Source organism: Chaetomium tenue (assembly GCF_020726465.1).
Source record: "Chaetomium tenue strain MPI-SDFR-AT-0079 chromosome Unknown F5144scaffold_2, whole genome shotgun sequence".
NCBI classification, from domain to species: Eukaryota; Fungi; Ascomycota; class Sordariomycetes; order Sordariales; family Chaetomiaceae; genus Chaetomium; species Chaetomium tenue.
The window spans coordinates 5,225,766-5,246,331 of record NW_027117330.1 but is presented as its reverse complement, the minus strand read 5'-3'; the positions used below and the strand labels follow the sequence as shown (position 1 = coordinate 5,246,331).

Here is a 20,566-nt window from a genome sequence, read left to right as displayed (position 1 = left end):
GAAATAGTTACCATTTCGCTTCTTGGCTCAATGCGCGGTCTATTTACATCGTCCAGTTTTAGTCGTTGCAGGTTCCGGTAAAACAAAGTTGATAAAACAAAAAGTTTTGGAACATCGAATCTCGGTTCTCAAACTTTGTGCGCATGTTGAAGGAAAGGGACACAGAAGCCGGTGCTAGCCGACGACTTACACAAATTGGAGCCCTAACCCTGATTTCTTCTGCTTCGACAACATCCGTCAGGCATTCTTCTACGCGAACGGACAAGAACAAAACAAAGCCTTGTTGGGATGCAATATCTCATTGGTAGGGGCGTACACAAGGGGGGGGGGGGTTAAGTCCATTTAACACCCTGCGGTGGCTAAAGTAACTCAAAATATTCACCTGCTCGAGGCGTCAAGGAGAGGAAGTCTGTGAGAGTGGGGCGCCGCGAAGCTCAGCCCAAGCCGGCCAACCGCGGCAGTGCTGCCGAAGTCTGACACCTTCCTATCAATTCCTGAGGTGCGGTGCCCCTCCACGCGCTGCCCTCCATCATCAAAATGCCCCGCACTTCATCCCTCTTCTCCCCACCAAACCTGATTACTTCAAGTAACTCCCTTGGTTGCTTGCTGAGACGGTTTGTTCCTTTATCTCGTGTCTCCTATAGCAACACCAGCACCGCCCATTTCTCATCATCACGAGGTCTTCTCCGACAAACCCGCACACAATTTCGCCCAGCTCCGCCGTCAACAAGAAGCTCCCGAACGTACATCACCGAGGCAACCCGCGCTCACCAAGCCCGCAAAATGGCACCTCAACTCGACGGATATTTCCAGAAGGTGGACGCCTTGTCTGACGCCTTCATCGAGCGTTTGCGCGAGGCTGTCGCCATCCCCTCCATCTCCTCCGAGGCTGCTCGCCGCCCCGATGTCGTCCGCATGGGCCACTGGTTGGCCGACCAATTGACCAAACTCGGCGCGTCTGCTGAGCTGCGGGAGCTGGGCAAGCAGGAGGGCACCGACCTCGACCTCCCCCCCGTCGTCCTCGCCCGGTACGGCAACGACAAGAACAAGCGGACTATTCTGGTCTACGGCCACTACGATGTACAGCCGGCCGAGAAGAGCGACGGGTGGGACACGGAGCCGTTTGACTTGATCGTCAAGGAGGATGGGCGCATGTGCGGCCGCGGTTCGACCGACGACAAGGGGCCCGTCCTAGGCTGGCTCAACGCCATCGAGGCCCACAAGGCTGCCGGCATCGAGTTCCCTGTGAACCTACTCATGTGCTTCGAGGGCATGGAGGAGTACGGATCAGACGGCCTGGACGATCTCATCAACGCCGAGGGCAAGAAGTACTTCGCCGATGCCGATGCCGTTTGCATCAGCGACAACTACTGGCTCGGCACCGAGAAGCCGTGCCTGACGTATGGTCTGCGCGGGTGCAACTACTACAGCATCGAGGTATCGGGTCCCGGCGCGGACCTCCACAGCGGTGTTTTCGGTGGCACCGCGCAGGAACCCATGACAGACTTGGTGCGCGTCATGGCGTCGCTCGTTGATACCGACGGCAAGATCCTGATCCCGGGCATTGTCGAGCAGGTTGCCCCCATCACTGCTGATGAGGACGGTCTGTATGACAACATTGCCTTCACCATGGAAACTCTACACGACTCGCTCGGTAGCAAGACGACCATCTTCGAGGACAAGAAGTCAACTCTGATGGCTCGGTGGCGGAACCCCTCGCTCTCGCTGCACGGCATCGAGGGTGCCTTCTCGGGCGCGGGCGCCAAGACGGTCATCCCAGCCAAGGTCACTGGCAAGTTCTCGATCCGGACGGTGCCCAACATGGAGATCGACAAGACCAACGCCTTGGTGTGCCGCTACGTCGAGGACGTTTTCAAGAAGTTCGGCTCTAAGAACACCTTGAAGGTATGGCCCCAGCACACCGGTAACTGGTGGGTTGCCAGCCCCAACCACTGGAACTTCGCCGCCGCGGCCAAGGCTACCGAGCGCGTCTGGGGAGTCAAGCCCGACTTCACCCGCGAGGGTGGCAGCATCCCTGTGACCCTGACCTTTGAGCAAGCGACGGGCAAGAATGTGCTGCTCTTGCCGATGGGTAGCTCCACGGACGGTGCTCACTCGATCAACGAGAAGCTGGACAAGCGGAACTACATCGAGGGTATCAAGCTTCTGGGCGCCTACCTGCACTATGTTGCTGAGGAGCCCATTAACTAAGCTTTCTGGTGCGGGGACAGCTTGTTGGGGAATCTGCTGTGGATCAGGGCTTTCTCATCCCAGCACGTAATACGACCTTTGGTCCACTAACTAGAGCGGTCAATATCTTGATAAACTAAGAATTTAGACCAAGGTCATTCTCATCATAGTTTATGGATACGAAATGTATTGAAATGCCAACGTCATGTCATGACCCCTACCTATCCTTTAGCCTATTGCCATGTACTAGCCCCGTGTGCCTACCATTATCCCTGGGGTATCAATGTTGTCTCTCCGTTCCACAGTCCAATCTGATGCTCTCAGTCCAAGTTCCAAACGCCGGCCCCCAACCCATAGAAGGAAATGAGAAAATGCAGGAAGTATCACGTGCGTCCAAATCCCGACCAATGCCCCAACACCCATCTCATCTCATCTCTTAGGCTTTACCAGCTTTTCGTCTTCGCCGACACGCCACAACCCTAGAATCCCATACCCCCTCAAACATATCCTCGCACTCGTCCTCATCGTCTGAGTCAAACACAACCGTGTCCAGCTCCTTCTCCCCCTCCCCCTTCCAGTCCTCCGCCCACCCCACAGGAATCACCTCCTCCTCGCTCCCATCCACCCCCAACGGCCGCCCATCCAGCGACAACCCCGCCCGCCCATCCACCACCCGCTCATCCCCTTCCTCCCACCCGCGACAGCTCGCCACCTTCCTCGTCTCCAGGATAAAGCACCCCACCTTATACGCCTGCGACGGCTGGTCCGCCGCGACATACTTCCACCCGACCGTGGCCCCGCACACGGCGCACTTCGCGTCCGCCACCACGTGCTGGCCCGTCATCAGCGGGCGGTCCTCTTCGGGGCCGAGCGTGACGTTGAGCAGGTTGGCGCCCGAGATGAGCTCCTCGATGAGGTCCTCGGCGAGCGCGACTTTGGCGACGGCGGTCTGCGGGGGCCGCTGCTGGAGCAGCACGGGGGTGAAGGGCACGTGCCGCCGGCTGGTGGTGGTGTTGGTGATGGTGTTGGGGGGCGCGTGGATGCGCGATCGGACGGCCGTGGGGAAGACGGGTGGGGGTGGGGCTACGAGGTAGGCGCGCCCGTGCCGGCCACGGAACCCTTTGCTGACGATTTGGGTGTGGAAGGCGAAGTCGGTGGCGCAGGAGCGGCAGCGGAGCGTGTCAGGGCGGGCGCGGGAGAGGCGGCGGCGGGTGGGGGAGGGGGTGGTGGGTGAGGTTGGGGAGGTGGAGAGGGAGGGGACGGCGGAGGTGCTGCTGGTGCTGCTGGTGCTGGTGTTGCTTCCGGTTGGGGATGGGGGGTCTGAGCTCCCCGGGCTTTGGAGCGGTGATTCGGGGATGCGCCATCGAGTGAAGGGAATGCGGAGGGTGGGGAGGAGATAGCGTGGGAATTTCGGTTTGGGCGGTAATGGTGGTGCAGACACGCTGGGTTGTAGGAAAGACATGGTTTTTGCTGAGCGTTGATGTTGCGCTGCTATTATGCTGCTGCTGCTGCTGCTGCTGCCCTTGCTGTTGTATGACGATGTTGTTGAGGATGGGGGGTTTGTGAAAGCTCGGCCAGGCCCAAGAGCTACGGCGTGAAGGTTGAACGGTTAGGGGTGAACCCCAGATTCGACCAGGCGATCAAGCAGTGTTTTTGAAGCAAGTGTTGTTGTCTCCTCGCGGGATGTCCGGAATGTCCATGTCTCATTCACCATCAGTCACCTCAGGTTCGGCGTCTCGGAATCTGTCGCCTGACAGTAGGGCTGGCACACAGCGGCTCAATTTGGTTGGAAGACTGGCCAGACGGCCTCGAACGCTGGGGAATCATTGGACCCAGAGCTCCGTGCGAGCTTATAAGTCAGTCCCAAAAGGTGTTGACGCAATAGCATGGTCTGGTAACGGGGCTCGACCACCTGACACTCCCCGCATTGTCCCTTCTCCAAGCCTTATCTACCTAGGTACAGTGCGGGACCATCCCTGCTCCAACTGCCGAGCCGTGGCTAACACCGAATGCCGCTTCAAATCTCAGAGTGTCAACCACACACATCCGGAATGAACTGTGAGCTGCACAACGATACCTTACTTACTATCCACGTGTTGACTGACACCCGGAGACGGGGCATCTGCAAGACGTCGCCAACAGTGGAGCAACACGCCACTACGTTGGGCGTCTCGACCCACCGCGGCGAAACATGGATACCGTTGCACAAGAATCCAGCATGTCTTGGCTTCCTCCAGGATGGCAATGCGGTGTGTGTAACTGAGAGTCAAGATGGGAGCCCAAGATATGACAGCTAAAGGTTCCCGTCGGGTTGAACTGCAGTAACTAATATTCCGCTTGATTGGATGCTGGTCCTGTTTCTTTCTCTGGTTTATCCATTTCCATCTGTTTCCCGGTTTTGGGCTGGTCCAGAACTCAAAAGAATCCTGTTCTTGCTGCGTGAACCCGATCAGATTGGTTTCAAGAGGTCAATGGCTTGACTGAGCCGTTGAATTTCGTGCCGTTGATCCGCCAAGTCTCCAAAAACGTGTGCCGCAAAAGGCGTTGGTTGGTTGCAGCTTGCCCACAGCCCCGCTTTTCACACCACGTGATAAGTTCCCGGACGCCAAGACTTGCACTTTTGCTGTGGCCGCTGGGATTTCCCTCAGATTCACCGGAACTCTGTTTTGTCAGCCCAACCCATAAAAGCCCAGAATCCTTTGCCACCGCCAGCTTTAAGCTCTGATCAGGCCACCACCTACCCCCAACCACCTCGAACAACTCAATCGACAACGCTTGACATCATCGATCGGTCGAATTGACCCGAACCCAACCCCAACACCCAGTATCCCAACCAGCACCCTGGCATCCAGCAGCAATGGCGCCCATGAAATCACCAAAATCGAACAGTAGTAGTAATTATGGCGAGGACGTTGCCCGTCAGGCCAATATCCTCGCCAGCTGCTACGTTGTGGACTCGTCCACGGCCTCGTTGAAGGGCCTCCACTACTGCACTACGGGGCTCGCAGGGGCCGAGTGGTATTCCTGAGGTCCCTTCGACGGGACTTCCATCGCCGCCATCAAGCCCCCCCCTCGCGGCCCTCACGTCGACCAACCAGCTCGCGCTGACCCCCAAGGCGAGGTCATCATCAGCGCGCGGGCACAGCGTTGGTCGCCACGGCTCGGATACTACAACGGACACCACGAGTAGTGCCTGGCATCGCCGCCGAGGGGGGGCAACACTGCGCATCAGGGAAGAATGTGAGAGATTCTTTTGCGAGACACTGCGCGCCATGCTTCTGGGTGAGAGGAACGCGGCGCTGCAGGGCTCGGGCCTGGCCAGTGTACATAGCAACAACAATTATTACAGCAACGGCACCTACAACGACAGCATCAACAACAACGCCAGCCGGAACGACGGGCGTGCCCAGGCTGTGGGCCACTACGGCCAGCTGACGCCGCCCACCGACTTCCCCATCATGGATGAAACCATGATGGGTCACCGGGGCTTTGGTGCCGCTGGCGGGGTCCTGGACTGGCTGGAAATCTGGGACTACGCCGGCGGCGCCAGCTTCCGCGGCTTCGTAGCTGAAGATGCCACCGGGGAATTTAAGTCGTTGTTCGTCTTCTTCGATGAACACTCCATCACTGGCGACTTGAAGCAAGCGTACGGTCTCCCTCTTTTCTCAGTCCCCATAAATATCGTACTAACATACTTCGCAGACTCGTCGCTCTTATCGAGCTCGCCGAAGGACCGCTTGATTGCTCGCACATGGTTATCTGCATCGAACGGTCGATACCCGCGGAGGAAGTAAATGGATTGGCCAAGGGCCTCCAGTGGGCTGGCTTCTCGCTCACCACGCTTGACTTCTGGTCGCCCGGGTTCGACGTTCTGAGCAATCGATGGCTATTCATGGGTATGGAGGTTTAGGCATAGGAAGGGTCGGCAAACCCTTCCCCGGAGATTTCATCAGGGGTTTCGGTAGCGTCCTCAATCTTTTGGTTCTGTGGCCTTTTTTCTCTTTCTCGTTGGTTTGATGCTGGGTCAGTCACTTCTTGAGAGTATCACGATTGAAAGCGGTGCACTTGCGTTCGTAACCGGGAAGGCGTTGGACTTTAGGACTCAATGTATATACAAAATTCGGAGTATGGCTGTCTATATCAAAAATATTCTTCGTTTTTTCGGCTTTGTTGGTGGTGGCTTCACAGCCCGCCTTCGAATTTCCTCACCGCCAGTCCCTTCTCGCCGAGGTGGTCCTTTACCTGCTGCACCGTGTACTCTCCCCGGTGGAACATCCCGGCGCCCAATGCAGCGTCAGTGGTGGTCTCCTGGAACACTTCAAAGAAGTGGCCTGGGTTGCCTGCTCCGCTGCTGGCAATGACCGGTATCCTGATGGCCTCCTTAACCTGTGTGATAAGCTCCAAGTCAAACCCACTGTTCGTGCCATCTTTGTCGATGCAGTTAAGAAGAATCTCCCCCGCGCCCATGGCCTCCACGGCCTGGGTAAGCTCTACAACATCGAGATCCCTCGTCTCTCGTCCACCCTTTATCGTGCACGCATACCAGCAGTATTCCTCCCCCTTCGGCCCAGGCATCTTCGTCTTTACCGTGGCGTGGCGTGTAGCATCCTGCTTGGGGACATACACCCTCTTTGGATCCACACTCACGACGACCGCTTGATTGCCGTAGGCTTTGCTGATTTGCTCGATAGCGGTGTTGCCGTACAAAGCCTTTCCACCCCGATAGTACTCCTCGGCAGCGATTACGGCGTCGCTCCCGATCGACACCTTATCCGCTCCGCTCTTGAAGTACATGGTCGCAATCTCTAGAGCCGACACTTTCGTCCCATCCACATCCACCGTATCCCGGATGCCGCCGCCGATCGTCAGGGGCACAAACACCGTCTCTGATGTCCTCCGCAGAATCTCCAACATCGGCAGGTCGGCAACGGGGCAATCCCGGAAGGATGTGATGTTCAGGAAAGTGACCTCGTCTGCTCCCTGTTCATAGTACTTCTTCGCCATCTCCACGGGCTTGCCCAGGTTCCGTACCGACCGGTCGTCGGACTTCTCCCGTACGTCGTATTGGTCCCCCTTGGTCACCACCAAATCGCCCTGATCGTTTGTCCGCACATCCAAGCAGGCAATCACACGCCGAGTCAACCCCTCGTTCGCGATCATCTCGCTCACATCACCATCGACCCCGGTGGGCGGGTTGTCCGAGAGAGCCTTCGCGCCTGACCCATCCAGAAAGGCACGGAGGACCCTCAGGCCCGCGACACCACTCTTTTCGGGATGAAACTGCGTCGCAAACACGTTCCCCTTGGCCACAGCCCCAACAAACGTTTCGTTCCCATATGTACCAGTAGCGACCGCCCAGCCGAGAGCCTCCAGCTCTCCCTTCTTGTACGGGAATTTGTACGAGTGGACGTAGTAGTACTTAGAGTCGGGGCGCAGACCATAGAGCGTGGGGTTCGTGGGGCACGACGCATTGTTCCACCCAATGTGCGGGACTGCCTTCACCGAGTCGTCGAACCGGTCCAGTGCCCCCGGGACGATATCGAGGCCGGGGCAACCGGGGTCCTCGGCGGATGCGGAAAAGAGGGCTTGCAGGCCGACGCAGATGCCCATGAACGGTTTCCCGGCGTCGGCGTGGGCGCGGAGGGCGGGGAGGTAGCCGGCGGCGGAAAGCTGGGAGAGGCAGTGGCCAAAGTGGCCAACACCAGGGAGAATGAGTTTCTAAGGGACAGATTGAGTCAGCTTCTCGGCGCATTTTGTCGCGTTAAGTGTTCGTCCGTACTTCAGCATTCTTGACATCCTCCGGTGACCGGATCCATTCTACCTCGTAGCCAACCTTCTCGATGGCATTGACAAGGCTGCGCACGTTACCGGCGACGTAATCGAGGAGGTGGACTTTGGGCATTTTGGAGGTGCTTGTCCGCTGCCGTGTGGTGTTTGGTGACTGACTCCAGGTAACTTGGGTGAGTCAATCGATGGGATGGCTGCTAGCCCAAAATAAATTCCATCTCAGGGCAGTTCAATGGCGGGGCAGGGTCCGTCAATCGCAATTACCCCGCCATGCGGAGTCGCGCAAGGGTCCTGGTTCTGCCTCCAGCGACCGCTAAGATTTCGCATTGATCGCCCAGGATGGCAGCTCTTCGTTAATGTTCAATTGCTGTCGTGTAGTCATTACCCAATTCACATCCAAGAGTCGCGTTTCTTATTCCCACCATCCACTAACATCTTACTCGATCGCAAACCATAACGGCGGTGATATCGGCGACAAGATTTCAACATCATTCGCAATGGGGTCTTCCGGCCAACATCAACTGAATGACCAGTCCGACAATGATGACGGTTGGGAGTACGAATACTCCACGACAGAAACAGAGGTATGCGACGCCATATTGCGTATCGTGTCCACATTTCTCATCGACGGAGCAGACTTATTACCTTACTCTTGATCTGTCGGTCCGCGACTTCCTCGAGCGTAGAACCGACGACGTCGTCCATACTACGCGGACCGGATACAGGGTGTGGTACAACCCTCTTTTCAACGCGCCGGAACCTCAAGCCTTGAACCCAGACCTCCTCGACGACAAAGATGCCGACGATGAAGAGCCCCCCGAGCGCGAAGAGGTAGATCTCGACACGGTTAGTGTCCCACAGCCGCAAACCCAGACAGAGCCCCCAATCGACCCCTTGCTTGTGCAAACCACCGAGAAAGAGGGGCGAAGGGAGCGCCAAAAGAACCACAGACCATCAGAACAAATCCAAATATTGGAGCTGCACTCAAAAGAGCCGATCGTTTCGTACCGCAACCACGTATTCCGCGGCTCATGGTGCGAAAACATTGGCACCGAGATGATCTTTACCCCCCACGATGACCCGGCGCCTCTCCCAGCCCTCCGTCACCTCCCGCAAAACATGGACCTACTCGCGGCGAGCGCGACAAGGATCAACTTCCAAGAGGCAACATTGCAGACAAAGGAACGGGATATGCTGTCGGAGGGCGTATTTCTGGGGTTTGGTTACTCCGAGGAGGATATCCCGGAGCGATACAAACGGAACGGCGGCATCTACGTCCACATCGGCGGAGACAAGAGCGGCCAACGACAACCCCAAGCCCATTTTCTCGAGGACTTGATTGCCCTAAAACGGAAACGCGGGGAGACGGACGAGGTCACAATTCAGCCGCTGGAAACGAGGCAGAACAAGCTCATGGTGGAGGACGAGGAAGAGGAGCGCCGGCGGAAAAAGCTACGGCAAGACTACGTAAGGAACGTGAGATGGCGCGACAAGAGGAGGGAGGAGAGGATATTAGGGCTGAGGTCACCCGAGCGAAACTACGTGCCGAGGATAGGAGGGAGGCGAGGTTGGCCAAAGAGAGCGAGGCGTGCTGCACTTATTCGACGAGACAGCGGCGCGCTATCGCGGTTTGGACAGAGGATGGATCGGGCGAGTCCTTCGACTCCAACACCGATGCACTGGGACGACATTTCGGATGACCAGAACCGGTGATGCGTTGAAAGTCACTCGGGCCGTGAAGCCATACCGCAGGCGAAAGCCAACCCCGTGGCAAACCGTCTGGTGTCTGGCACACCGGCAACTCCGGGTTTCGGAAGCACGGGGGTGTTGTGGAACCTGTCATTTGCCCCAACAGCCGGTCGGATGGTGGGGCGGATGTTCTGTGCCCAGCGCTTGAGTAATAATACCCCCCTTCCAAGCGTTTCTTTGGTGATCAATAAGTACTGGTACCCCTACGCTGACGCATGCACATGCACGTTGCCCCTCCCCTGCCTGCTTGTTCCTGCCAACGCCGTTGTCTCGATGCCAACACTGCAACGCCGAGCCCTGTTCCAGTACCGCCCTGCATCCCACTTGGCGATCTCGACTTTCAATTGTCCGCCTGTGTTTCTTTTCCCTCGAGCCTTCGAAAGAGTCTTCTTTCATTCCCCTTAACAACGACGGTAACTTACTTCCCCGCCTAACCATCCCGAGCAGCAGCGACTGCGCCACTCTCGAACCTAGACTTGCTTTGTCCTCTCACCGCCGATCACATTCCATCCGACCTTCCCGATGCCTAAGACCAAAGACCCTTGAACAAACACCACCTCACAGCGCCATTCTTCGAACGCGACACCGATAATCGTGCGCCTACCCGGGGCACGCGCCGCCACGAAATGTCCCTCATAGCCTACAGCGCTCGGAGGGCAACGATCGCCGGTGTCTTCCTCGCTACCTTAGTCTTTGTGCTTTGGCTCCTGCCACGAGTTCTCAACCCGACGCCGCCCGACGCGGAAGAGCGCGAGAGGGATAAAAACTGGGTAAATACTTCGCCAAGCTGGGTCGATCGCCAAGCATGCCGGTGGCTGGGGCTCTGTGGCATACAACACATACGCTGGGATGCGCCTTCGCTTACAGATAACGACGGGCCTTCGACACTAGATGAGCTGAAATCCTTGGCCGTGGGATTGAGCACATACTGGGTGTTCGGGACGAAGATTGGGGTCAGTGACTGGGAGACGGCCCCGGCGGGGAAAGACCTGAGGCGAGGGCCCCGCGCGCACAGCACCAGCAGTCCGCGTATCCTGGAGGCGGTGCCTGACTATGTGCTCGACCATGCGCCGCTGGTGCATCTCTACTCGGGGGAACACTTCTGGCCGTCCGACATTGCTGAACATGTCCGCCACATGGAGCCGTATTTGAGGGGTGTGTTGGTCAACACGACTGAGCCTTTGGATCTCGGGAATATGGCGCACCTGAATGCCCTGAATGGCACGGTCTTTGCCACAAGCGAGGACGATGTGGAGTCAAGGCCGGAGTGGCTCCATAGTCGATTTTCCATTCCAACACCTTTCGAGGACGATGGCTCGGAGGGCAATGACGGGGATGACGGCGCGCAAGATCCCCCGCGGCGACCCGACGACGATTCTTCCTGGAAAGACGTCGACAGAGACCACCCCCCACGTCGCATCGTCCCGCCCAGGATGTCATCACACAGGCACAAAGGGCTTCGGCGGCGGCAATCCGCATTCGATGCTCAACGCCCCATCGTGTGGGATGGTCCAAAGGATACTGATGCCAACAAGCCTGGTCCTAGCGGCTACTCCAAAGCTCCGGCCGTCCTTATTCTCGTTGATAAGGGAGCCGGCATCGTTGATGCCTTCTGGTTCTTCTTTTACAGCTACAACCTCGGCCAGACGGTACTCAATATCCGCTTCGGGAACCACGTCGGCGACTGGGAGCACTGCATGGTACGTTTCCAGCACGGCATCCCACGGGCCATGTTTCTCAGCGAGCACGCTGGCGGCAAAGCGTATCTCTGGAAGGCCCTCGAGAAGCGAGCGCAAAAGGATGGCAAGCCGGCCCGGCCCGTCATTTACTCAGCCGTCGGCAGCCACGCCATGTATGCGTCACCTGGGATGCACCCGTATGTCCTGCCGTTCAAGATGCTCAAGGATATCACCGACAAGGGCCCACTCTGGGATCCGTCGTTGAATAACTATGCCTACTGGTACGACTATGAGGTCAACAGGGACGAGGAGAAGAACTCAACCGTGCAAGATCAAACCAGCCTCACACCTGCAGCGTCGAACCCTGACCTACAGACTTCGTGGTTCCATTTCAAGGGGCCATGGGGCGACGACATCTACCCCCTGAGCGACCGGCGGCAGTGGCGGTTGTTTGGCGAGTACCACTACATTACGGGGCCGCTCGGGCCCAAGGCGAAGCGGCTAGACCGGAGGAAGGTATGCCAGACGGAAAAGTGCACCGTTGTGGACAGCATCGAAGCGGGGAAGAAGTCGGCGTGGTACTAAACCGTGCCTCGGCTGTTGGGGTTAGTGAAAGCCCCATAGATGGACGAGAACCGTTTGCTGTGATACCCCCTTTTCTCTTTTGTTTTCTGTCATAGCCTTCCATTGCTCTTGAATGCATTACTTCCAGCAGGATGATACAGGGGAGCATAGACAGCACGTAGAACAGTTTCAGGACCAAGCAATAAATTTATGGGTTTGCTCAAATTAAACTGCTTAGGGGAGGTTGATGTGTGTATAGTTACCTAGATTCACTCTATCTGGCCAGGAGCCTGAGTGTATTGGAACTCCCCTGTTTGGTGCCTATGGCCCAAGACCAACGTTCCAAAACCAAATTCCATTAAGCACCCAAGAACGGCCACCGGTACACCCTGACACAGAAGCACCCAACGATTAGGGGGAGACGCTCCATGCGGTGACATTGGGTCCGTAGTTGAAGGAAGACAAACTCTTCAAGGTAGTAATAAACTAAGCAATTTGCTTGGTGTTATTTGATCGCTTCACAATATCCTTAGCTGTATTCACTCGCCGTATCGTGCTTCTAATTTGATAATCTATAACCCTCAACCCAAATACCCATCACCGAACTCTGCCTACCATACCATATCCATCCCCTGTACTAACAATACAAATAGTCTCCAACTAAAATAAGTAGCCGCCTGTGTCTACCACCAGGCCTGAGTCGCCCGACGCTGCTGGTCCGCTAGCAACGACACCTGGACGATCGCCGTCATGGAGCTGAGAACGACAACCAGCCAATACAACCACGGTGGCGGCGTAGCGAAGGAAATCCGACACACATCCTTCACAACTTTAACGAAAGCCGGGAGGATGAGGATGATGTGCTTGACCACGGCGTACGTGATCCGGATGCTGGCTAGGAAACAACCAATGCAGATCCGGCTAATGAGATAATAGCACAGGCCAAAAAAAACGCAGAGGAGACCGAGGCCAAACTTATCGAAAGTCGACTCGGGCATGGTATGCGATGTCGTGAGTTCCTGTCGAGTAACAAGTACGAAGGAGCCCGAGAGGGTGCGTTTGTTCCGTTCTGGGTTTTTGACGGACTGGAACGGGTTCCGAACGAGTGCTGTGTTTGTTTAAGGGGTTGAAAGCGCGATAAGTGGCTGTTGGCAAGTATTCGGAATTATCCTCTTAGTAAGATTGAGAGGACTGTTGGGCTTGATACCGCCGGCTTGGTTGGTACGTTGCGTTGTCGGCAATGTATCCAACGTTTTGTGAAGCTGTAGCCTTTTTTTACAAGCGATTGCGCTCACCGGGGACTAGACGGTATCATAACGAGCTTTAAATTAAACTCAGGGGCAGAGTCGAGTTGAAAGAATCGTTTTGTCAAAGTAAAGTACATGTAAGGACCTACCTATCTGGGTATCTAGTGGGTTGTTCACAAAGAACACTAATCCCCGAAGTCGGATTGAAATGACACAATAGACAAAGGCGTCAATCTCGGGCCCTCGATTGCCTTTTTATTCAACTCTTGCGGCCTTTTTCGGCGTGGCTAGACCGTGATGGCTGGCCAAGATGAATCTGGACCTATGTGGTCAGAGATGTTCGTTGTTCGTTTGGCATAGTAGTACAAGAAGATATCACTGGTTATTATCATGAATAACATTCTAAATTACATATTACAATTGTGATATAATGCCGTATTTTCAACTTCCCAGCCAAAATGGTGTGAAGAACTCGGTTTTCTCATAACTCATACAACCCCAGCATCGAGCCCCCCCCCCCCCCCCCCCTCTCAAAAAAAAAAAAACAATAAAGGGACTTGCAGGTAGGCAACGCCTTTGAGGGTACCTAGGTTATTTTTAGTTACGTAGCCATTTCTTTATTTCAAGATTTCCCCTATCTTTCCCCGTCTGGATTGGCTTAGGGTCAGCCTTAAAGCCGTGTGTCGTGGGCAAAAGGTAAAACGCGGTCATGGACCGTTGCGCAATGAGGCTAAGACGAGTACCCAAGTAGTTCGCCTCGAATAACGCTACCAAGGGGTTCGGTGAACCAATGCCATTTCCTACGATTATTGGGTAAGGACCTTCAGTGTGAAGCGCCTCAATCACCGCGTATCGGGCCATTTTAGTAATTAGCATCTCGTGGTTAGAGCCAAGAAAGATCCCCAGGAACAACTTAAAGCTTTGGAGGGAAAGAGAGTTGCAGAGAAACATTCACTCAAAGATATTGGTAGCGACTATCGAGACCCGCTCCAATAGCTGCTTTGGGCCGTTCAGGATTTGAGCCCGGGTATCCAACCGATAACCTGCTTCTCCCCAATGTTGCCGGAGAACTGGCGCATAGCTCTTGGTGGTTGTGCGGCTCGGCGGACCATTGATGAGTCTTTTGATGAAATCGAGACGCTGTCAGGGGTATTGGATCAAGTTTCCGGGGAAGCCACACCGGCTGGAACCGGCTGCTCTCCGGAATAGAACTCAATCGAGGCACCATCTCAAAGGGAGGTTGGTAATATCAGCCTGTTTTTGAGAAGGGTAACCTCAAGAGTTGCGATGTTACTCCAAGTCCCGATTCCTGCACGGATGAATTCTGGCTAAAGTTTGGCGAAGTCACTTGAGTGGCATTGAGAGGAGAGAGTCTGGCGGTGGCGGTTCAGCACGCATGGGAGCCGAATGTGACAGTGCTTGAGCACATGGCCCAAAAGTCCCCGAACGTGGAGTGGGAATATTCTGTAAACATCTGGAGATGTGAGAATTGGCGATCTTCGATCTTCCCCGGAATAGGGCCCGGATGGCGTACCCAGCATGATCATAGGGATCAGCTCCTTGCATCACGAAGATCTCGGGCTTGAAATCATCCTTAGAGTGAGGATTTTTTCCGGTGTTTTTGTGTTTGGACCATGTAATACAACCCCGTCGTGGCCCTGGCGTCTATTGCCACAAATACAAGGTCTGGACGTGTCGGGGTTGGCGGCGTGATGGCGACGTGGTGGCGTTGTGACGTTCCGTTCCCCCATTTGCTTTGCTCTCGGAAGTAATTCTCGGGGTGGAAGAGCCGTACTTCCCTCATTCAGCAAGTGTGAAGTCCTCATGGGACCAACCAGGCGTCTCAGTGCCCAAGAACCTAGCTAAAGGACCCTTGAGTGTTTGCCGCCCAACGGTCCCGGTCCTTGGGTCGCACCAGGTGTCGTTTAGCCGGCGGTTGAATCGGCAGTCAGTGCCTGTGCAGCTTCTCGGCCATTTTTGCCGGCATCTTTCTAGAAGGTCCCACCTACCCGGCTCGCATCGCGTTTCAACGAGGCTGACTGGCCCTTTCTCATTTGCTGAGCCCCTTTCATCAATGCCTGACCGGGTTTCTGCGCCGTGATGTTTGTGGGACGTGTGGCTCATGTGCACTGAGCTGAGCGTAGCATGTACCTGCTGGTGGGATGCTTTTCTCAAGAAGGTGAAGTTTGCGGCCCCTGGCTATTTCCATTGTTGCATCCGAGGACGAGCAGTTATCTTGGCTCGGAGGCTTATCCCTGGGGTAGCCGGATGCCCCATGATCGATAGCTGAGCGGTGGAGTCTGGTTCACTTTGGCAGGGCTCCAGTCTGTTGTTAGCAACTGCTTGTTATCGTCAGGGACAAGGGCAAGTTGAACGCCGGGGAGAAGCCAGTGGGATCTAAGTCCAGGACAGCATCTTACAGGGTAACAGCATAGCTCGTTTTTGGGGCATGATTGTCCAACACCTTGACCATCCCAAGTTAAAGCTTCGGATAGGCCCGGATCAGCATGGACGCCGCAACAAAATGAATGCCAAGGGCGGGGTGCGTTGCATGACACGCAGGGGGTGGGAACGGAGCATTGATGGAGACGACAGGGGATGCGATCACTTCGAGGCTAGCGTACCCCAGCCCGAATCGGGAGGCGGCATCAACAAGTCCAGAGGTTAAGCTAAGAATAGCGTTCTGGGGACGCGCCGAGGGTATATGCTCCGAGCCAGATTCAGCTGCGAGCCTCTGGAAGTGTGTATATAACATCCTCGGCCATCCCCTTCCAGGATCGGGGCCAGCTCCTCACCCTGTTTCTCACCCACCGACGTAGAGCTTCCTCGAGCACTGAGTCGCCATCATGGTTGCCATCTCTTCCCTCTTCCTCGCGGCCGCGGCCGCTGTCGTGGCTGTCGCCGCCCCCGGCGAGCTGCCCGGCATGCACAAGCGCCAGACGCTCACCAGCAGCCAGACGGGTACCCACAACGGCTACTACTTCTCCTTCTGGACTGATGGTGCTGGTAACGTTCGGTACACCAACGAGGCCGGTGGCCAGTACAGCGCGTCCTGGTCCGGCAACGGCAACTGGGTCGGCGGCAAGGGCTGGAACCCGGGCTCTGCTCGGTAGGTTGAATGGAATCTAAAACAGGACCAACCTTGAGACATGGCTAACAAGGCTTCCAGGACCATCAACTACACGGCTCAATACAACCCCAACGGCAACTCGTACCTTGCCGTCTACGGGTGGACCCGCAACCCTCTTATCGAGTACTACGTCGTTGAGAACTTCGGCACCTACGACCCCTCGACCGGAGCGCAGCGCCTCGGCAGCGTCACCACCGACGGTTCGACTTACAACGTCTACAAGACCCGCCGCACCAACCAGCCGTCGATCGAGGGCACCAGCAGCTTCGACCAGTTCTGGTCGGTCCGCGTCAACAAGCGCAGCGGCGGCAGCGTCAACATGCAAGCCCACTTCGACGCCTGGGCCCAGTCTGGCCTCCGCCTCGGCACCCACGACTACCAGATTGTTGCCACTGAGGGCTACTTCTCCAGCGGCTCCTCTACCGTCAACGTTGGTGGCTCGACCGGTGGCGGCAACACTGGCGGCGGCGACAACGGCGGCGGCAACACCGGCGGCGGCAACACTGGCGGTGGCAACGTACGTCCATGTTCCTTCCCCCTTCCCTTCTCTATCAGCAAGCACCATAATGATCCCGCGCTAACTAACCATCTATAGTGCTCTGCCAAGTGGGGACAGTGCGGTGGCCAGGGCTGGCAAGGCCCGTCATGCTGCCAGAGCGGCTCGACCTGCCAGGCTTCCAACCAGTGGTACTCTCAGTGCCTGTAAACGGTGGCCCTGCAAGGTCACTCTGAAGAGGACAAGATATCAGATTCCAGCACGGTTGATGAGGATCGAGTTCAGGGGTTCAGGGGTTCAGGGGCTTAGGAGTAGTAGGGGGTTTTCGTGTACATAGTTGCCCTTTGCATCTAGCTTCTGTTGGCTGCAGTACAAATATCCGAAGAACTTATTCTTCACCTGTTGGCTTTGGTGAATGGTGATTCTCGCTTTACTAGTAACTGGTCCGGATATCGCGGGTCCAACATGAAGTCAGGGGCTTGCTTGGTAACAATAATAACATCAGATCACGATACCCCTGGCTTTCGATATTTGACAATTCTCGGAGTTGACCCTGAGATGGATATCTCGAGGATGATCATCGGATTCTGTGTACAGTTCCATGGACCCCGGACAATGCGGGGGTCGGCAGTTCAGCCGGACCAGCCATTGGCGGAAGATGGTCAGAACCAACAACCCAGGACGCCCCGCAGGAAGCCATGCTGGATTGAGCATCATGACAGGTCAATTGCCGTCGGGGTTAAAACAAGCCCCGTGCCGGCGTGGCCAGTTCATACCAATCCTAAGACTTCAACCCTTCTTCGTTCATGACCCTCCTCATCCCACTCTTCGACTCTCCTTAACTCGACACACGTTTACTCCGATAGAGGGAAAGGGGAGACGATAAAAGACATGGCAAACACATTCCCGCGCCTTCCGCCGTCCGGCATCAAGGTGATCATCGTCGGCGCAGGCTTCGCCGGGCTGGCGGCGGCCATCGAGTGCGACCGCAAGGGGCACTCGGTGACGCTCTTCGAAAAGGTCGACAACATCGACGAGATCACGCGCATCGGCGACATCATCAGCTTCGACCCCAATGGCTCGCGGGCCTTTGAGCGTTGGCCGGGGGTCGTCGACGCCATGGAAGCCATCGCCCGTCAGACTACCTGGCTCGACCTGTACCACCACGAGGGCAAGTTTGTGACGCGCCAGTCGTTTGCGCATGAGAAGGCATGGGGTAGGCGGATTAACGGCCACCGGGGCCAGTTGCATAACATCATTTATCGGCATGCCGTGGCTCGGGGAATCGATATCCGGCTGGGCTCGAGGGTGGAGGATTACTTTGAGACGGACTTCCCTCCACAGGCAGGCGTAGTGGTGAATGGAGAGCGGGTTTCGGCAGACGTGGTCATCGCTGCTGAGGGGGTGCGGTCGCGCGGGAGGAAGATTGTACTGGGCTCTGACGAGAACCCCAAATCGTCCGGTTATGCTGTCTACCGGGCGTGGTTCCCGGCCGACCGTATCCGGGACAACCCCGTGATCCAGCACCTAGTAACACACGGGGATTCGCATCTGGGGTTTATCGGTCCGGATATCCACTTCCTAGCGTCGAGCATCAAGAATGGGACTGAGGTAAACTGGGTGTTTACGCATATCGACGACGGGAACATCGAGGAGAGCTGGCAGTTCCCGGGCAAGCCAGAAGAGGCGCTGAAGTACCTCGAGGGGTGGTGCCCTGTGGTACACGAGCTGGTCAAGGCAACCCCCGACGGACGGCTCATCGACCATAAACTGGTCTACCGCGACCCCCTCCCGACCTTCATCTCACCCAAGGCCCGGATCTGCTTAATAGGCGATGCGGCACACCCCTTCCTACCGACATCTATTCAGGGCGCGAGCCAGTCGATCGAAGATGGAGTGGCCCTGGCGACGTGTTTGGAGCTGAGCGGGGAGAAGAAGATTCCCACAGCGCTGCGGGCATACGAGAAGTTGAGGTACGAGAGGGTACACCGCGCGCAGGCCATGGGGCCGCAGACCCGGGAGCGGTGGCATAAGGCGGACTGGAATAAGGTGTGGAAGAACCCTGAGATGATCCATTTGGTGCGGGAGCAGTGGCTGCTCAATTTCGATACAGAAAAGGATGCGTATGACCGGTACGACCAGGTCGTGGCCGAGCTGGAGCGGACAAAGCCGCGGCTGTAAGGGGGTGGTAGGCGGGCTAATACTGCCAACAACAAACCGAAGAACAAATCCAAGTCCATTTTTGGTCAAGGCTGTGTCATGATGCTAGTCGCTCGCAGGTAGTCCAGAACTCCCTGTTCAAAGATGCCTTCTCTCACCAACTGCTCGGCGGACTCAACCACCCATGTCTGGCAGTTCCGCTGCGTGATCTTCCCCGGCTTATTGCGCTGTACATGTTAGCTCTCCCCATCATGGAGGAACGGGATGGTCGCCCGGAACCTACCTCTCCCCTATCCCGATCCACCGTCCTCAGCGTCTTTTCCGGCGCCGGCACCTTGAACAACGCCCGCTCAAACTCACACCTAGCCACCCCCTCCACCACCACCTCTCCATCTTTCCCTCGCTCAAACACTTTTTTAACACCCTCGACCAGATCTCCACCCCCATCCGCATTCCCATACCCATTTCCATTCCCCACACTCTCACCCACGCCCTCAAAATACCCCAAGCCAACCCACCCCAACCCCACCCTTTTCCAAACCGCCCTCCCCCCATCGCGCCCAGCCTGCCCCTCTCCCACCACCTCCGCCTCCAAATCCCACCCCCTTTTCACCTCCAACCAGAACCCCTGCCTAACATTCCCCGCCGCCTGGATCACTGTCCCGCTGTCCCGTATCCCATATTCTTGATGTGTGTGCGGGAGGGAGGGGGAAGCGACAAAGTATTCCCAGTGGTCGGCGAAGGGGTGGCCGTTGTAGATGAGGAGAGAGACGAGGGTTGTGCTGGGTGGGCGAGGAGGGAGGGGAGGTGGGGGGATGGGGTTGGGGTTGGGGTTGGTGGTGGAGGGGAGGAGGTTTGTTGGAGGGTTTGGAGGGGGAGGGGGAGGGGGTGGAGGTGGAGGCATGGTTTTTGGGGTGGGAGTTGGTGGGTTAGTGGGTTATGGGTTATGGGTTCTGGGGTTACTGTGTTGGTGTGTAGTCTCGGTCGTCGGAGAGCCAGAAATATTGCATGTGAACTGGTGGACTCGAAATGTGGTTGCGGTTCATGTGCATTGTCGGGAGTCGGGACGGATGGTTGCCGAGCCACGGTCCACTCGCGAGTCCGACGCCATGGCTTAGGGCTGCAGCTTGTCACTCGGTGGTACTTTTTGTGGCAAGCCGCTGTGAGAAACAAGCATTTCCTGAGCACCAGTTGACGTGGGCATTGTTTACCAAATTGTGAGAGTTGAGCCCCCCTTTTGCCCCCCTGTCCCCTTGCTACACAGGGATTGTTGACGGCAGCGCATCGTGGTGGTCTCGTGCAAGATGGGATCATGAGGTCCGTAAATCTCTCAGCAGGTTCAGCCCACTTGTGTGCTTAGTTCTGCCATCTCATGCCGTTGGGACTGTCTTACTATCCGCCTGCCTGCAGCTAGCCAACTTTCTCCAGCCTATCCAGAGCCCTGTTGATGCCGGCGAGTGGATCTAGACAGGGTTGACCACCCTGAACGCTGGCATCTTTTGCAACTTCTGTGCCAAGCGGTTGCACCAGGCTCGGGTTGGGCACATAAACTCGAGGCGTTGCT

At 56.5% G+C, this 20,566-nt stretch overlaps 10 protein-coding genes across 10 annotated transcripts; 6 read left to right on the top strand and 4 right to left on the bottom strand.

Moving 5' to 3' along the window:
* Nucleotides 1–457: 457 nt before the first annotated feature.
* Nucleotides 458–2,377, top strand: F5144DRAFT_507551 (glutamate carboxypeptidase-like protein). Its single transcript, XM_066786490.1, has one exon. It carries the CDS (start codon nucleotides 538–540, stop codon nucleotides 2,209–2,211), a length of 1,674 nt encoding a protein of 557 aa, XP_066647459.1. The 5' UTR covers nucleotides 458–537; the 3' UTR covers nucleotides 2,212–2,377.
* F5144DRAFT_627847 (uncharacterized protein) lies at nucleotides 2,378–3,652 on the bottom strand (the record flags this gene model as incomplete). The annotated part of the gene is made up of 1 exon (XM_066792310.1): nucleotides 2,378–3,652. The coding sequence occupies one exon, from the start codon at nucleotides 3,650–3,652 to the stop codon at nucleotides 2,627–2,629; it is 1,026 nt and encodes a 341-aa protein (XP_066647458.1). The 3' UTR covers nucleotides 2,378–2,626.
* Nucleotides 3,653–5,047: 1,395 nt separating this feature from the next.
* Nucleotides 5,048–6,340, top strand: F5144DRAFT_528736 (ornithine decarboxylase antizyme-domain-containing protein; the record flags this gene model as incomplete). The annotated part of the gene is made up of 3 exons (XM_066786890.1): nucleotides 5,048–5,137; nucleotides 5,199–5,836; nucleotides 5,893–6,340. The coding sequence occupies 3 exons, from the start codon at nucleotides 5,048–5,050 to the stop codon at nucleotides 6,098–6,100; spliced, it is 936 nt and encodes a 311-aa protein (XP_066647457.1). The 3' UTR covers nucleotides 6,101–6,340.
* Nucleotides 6,341–8,215, bottom strand: F5144DRAFT_610577 (uncharacterized protein). Its single transcript, XM_066791665.1, has 2 exons — nucleotides 7,970–8,215; nucleotides 6,341–7,908 (listed from the first exon to the last, which is right to left on the bottom strand). Exons 1-2 carry the CDS (start codon nucleotides 8,090–8,092, stop codon nucleotides 6,373–6,375), a joined length of 1,659 nt encoding a protein of 552 aa, XP_066647456.1. The 5' UTR covers nucleotides 8,093–8,215; the 3' UTR covers nucleotides 6,341–6,372.
* Nucleotides 8,216–8,474: 259 nt separating this feature from the next.
* On the top strand, nucleotides 8,475–9,690 carry F5144DRAFT_483359 (uncharacterized protein; the record flags this gene model as incomplete). Its single annotated transcript, XM_066785387.1, has 2 exons — nucleotides 8,475–8,561; nucleotides 8,614–9,690. 2 exons carry the CDS (start codon nucleotides 8,475–8,477, stop codon nucleotides 9,688–9,690), a joined length of 1,164 nt encoding a protein of 387 aa, XP_066647455.1.
* A 281-nt stretch (nucleotides 9,691–9,971) lies between these two features.
* On the top strand, nucleotides 9,972–12,035 carry F5144DRAFT_150378 (uncharacterized protein). The gene is made up of 2 exons (XM_066782467.1): nucleotides 9,972–10,072; nucleotides 10,174–12,035. The coding sequence occupies exon 2, from the start codon at nucleotides 10,353–10,355 to the stop codon at nucleotides 11,988–11,990; it is 1,638 nt and encodes a 545-aa protein (XP_066647454.1). The 5' UTR covers nucleotides 9,972–10,072; nucleotides 10,174–10,352; the 3' UTR covers nucleotides 11,991–12,035.
* Nucleotides 12,036–12,652: 617 nt separating this feature from the next.
* Nucleotides 12,653–12,991, bottom strand: F5144DRAFT_643661 (uncharacterized protein; the record flags this gene model as incomplete). Its single annotated transcript, XM_066792824.1, has 1 exon — nucleotides 12,653–12,991. Exon 1 carries the CDS (start codon nucleotides 12,965–12,967, stop codon nucleotides 12,653–12,655), a length of 315 nt encoding a protein of 104 aa, XP_066647453.1. The 5' UTR covers nucleotides 12,968–12,991.
* Nucleotides 12,992–15,973: 2,982 nt separating this feature from the next.
* F5144DRAFT_150310 (concanavalin A-like lectin/glucanase domain-containing protein) lies at nucleotides 15,974–17,393 on the top strand. Its single transcript, XM_066782466.1, has 3 exons — nucleotides 15,974–16,325; nucleotides 16,386–16,863; nucleotides 16,942–17,393. The coding sequence occupies exons 1-3, from the start codon at nucleotides 16,063–16,065 to the stop codon at nucleotides 17,050–17,052; spliced, it is 852 nt and encodes a 283-aa protein (XP_066647452.1). The 5' UTR covers nucleotides 15,974–16,062; the 3' UTR covers nucleotides 17,053–17,393.
* Nucleotides 17,338–19,089, top strand: F5144DRAFT_150289 (uncharacterized protein). Its single transcript, XM_066782465.1, has one exon. It carries the CDS (start codon nucleotides 17,734–17,736, stop codon nucleotides 19,021–19,023), a length of 1,290 nt encoding a protein of 429 aa, XP_066647451.1. The 5' UTR covers nucleotides 17,338–17,733; the 3' UTR covers nucleotides 19,024–19,089.
* On the bottom strand, nucleotides 19,056–20,185 carry F5144DRAFT_150278 (uncharacterized protein). The gene is made up of 2 exons (XM_066782464.1): nucleotides 19,286–20,185; nucleotides 19,056–19,229 (listed from the first exon to the last, which is right to left on the bottom strand). The coding sequence occupies exons 1-2, from the start codon at nucleotides 19,904–19,906 to the stop codon at nucleotides 19,089–19,091; spliced, it is 762 nt and encodes a 253-aa protein (XP_066647450.1). The 5' UTR covers nucleotides 19,907–20,185; the 3' UTR covers nucleotides 19,056–19,088.
* Between the last annotated feature and the right edge of the window lie 381 nt (nucleotides 20,186–20,566).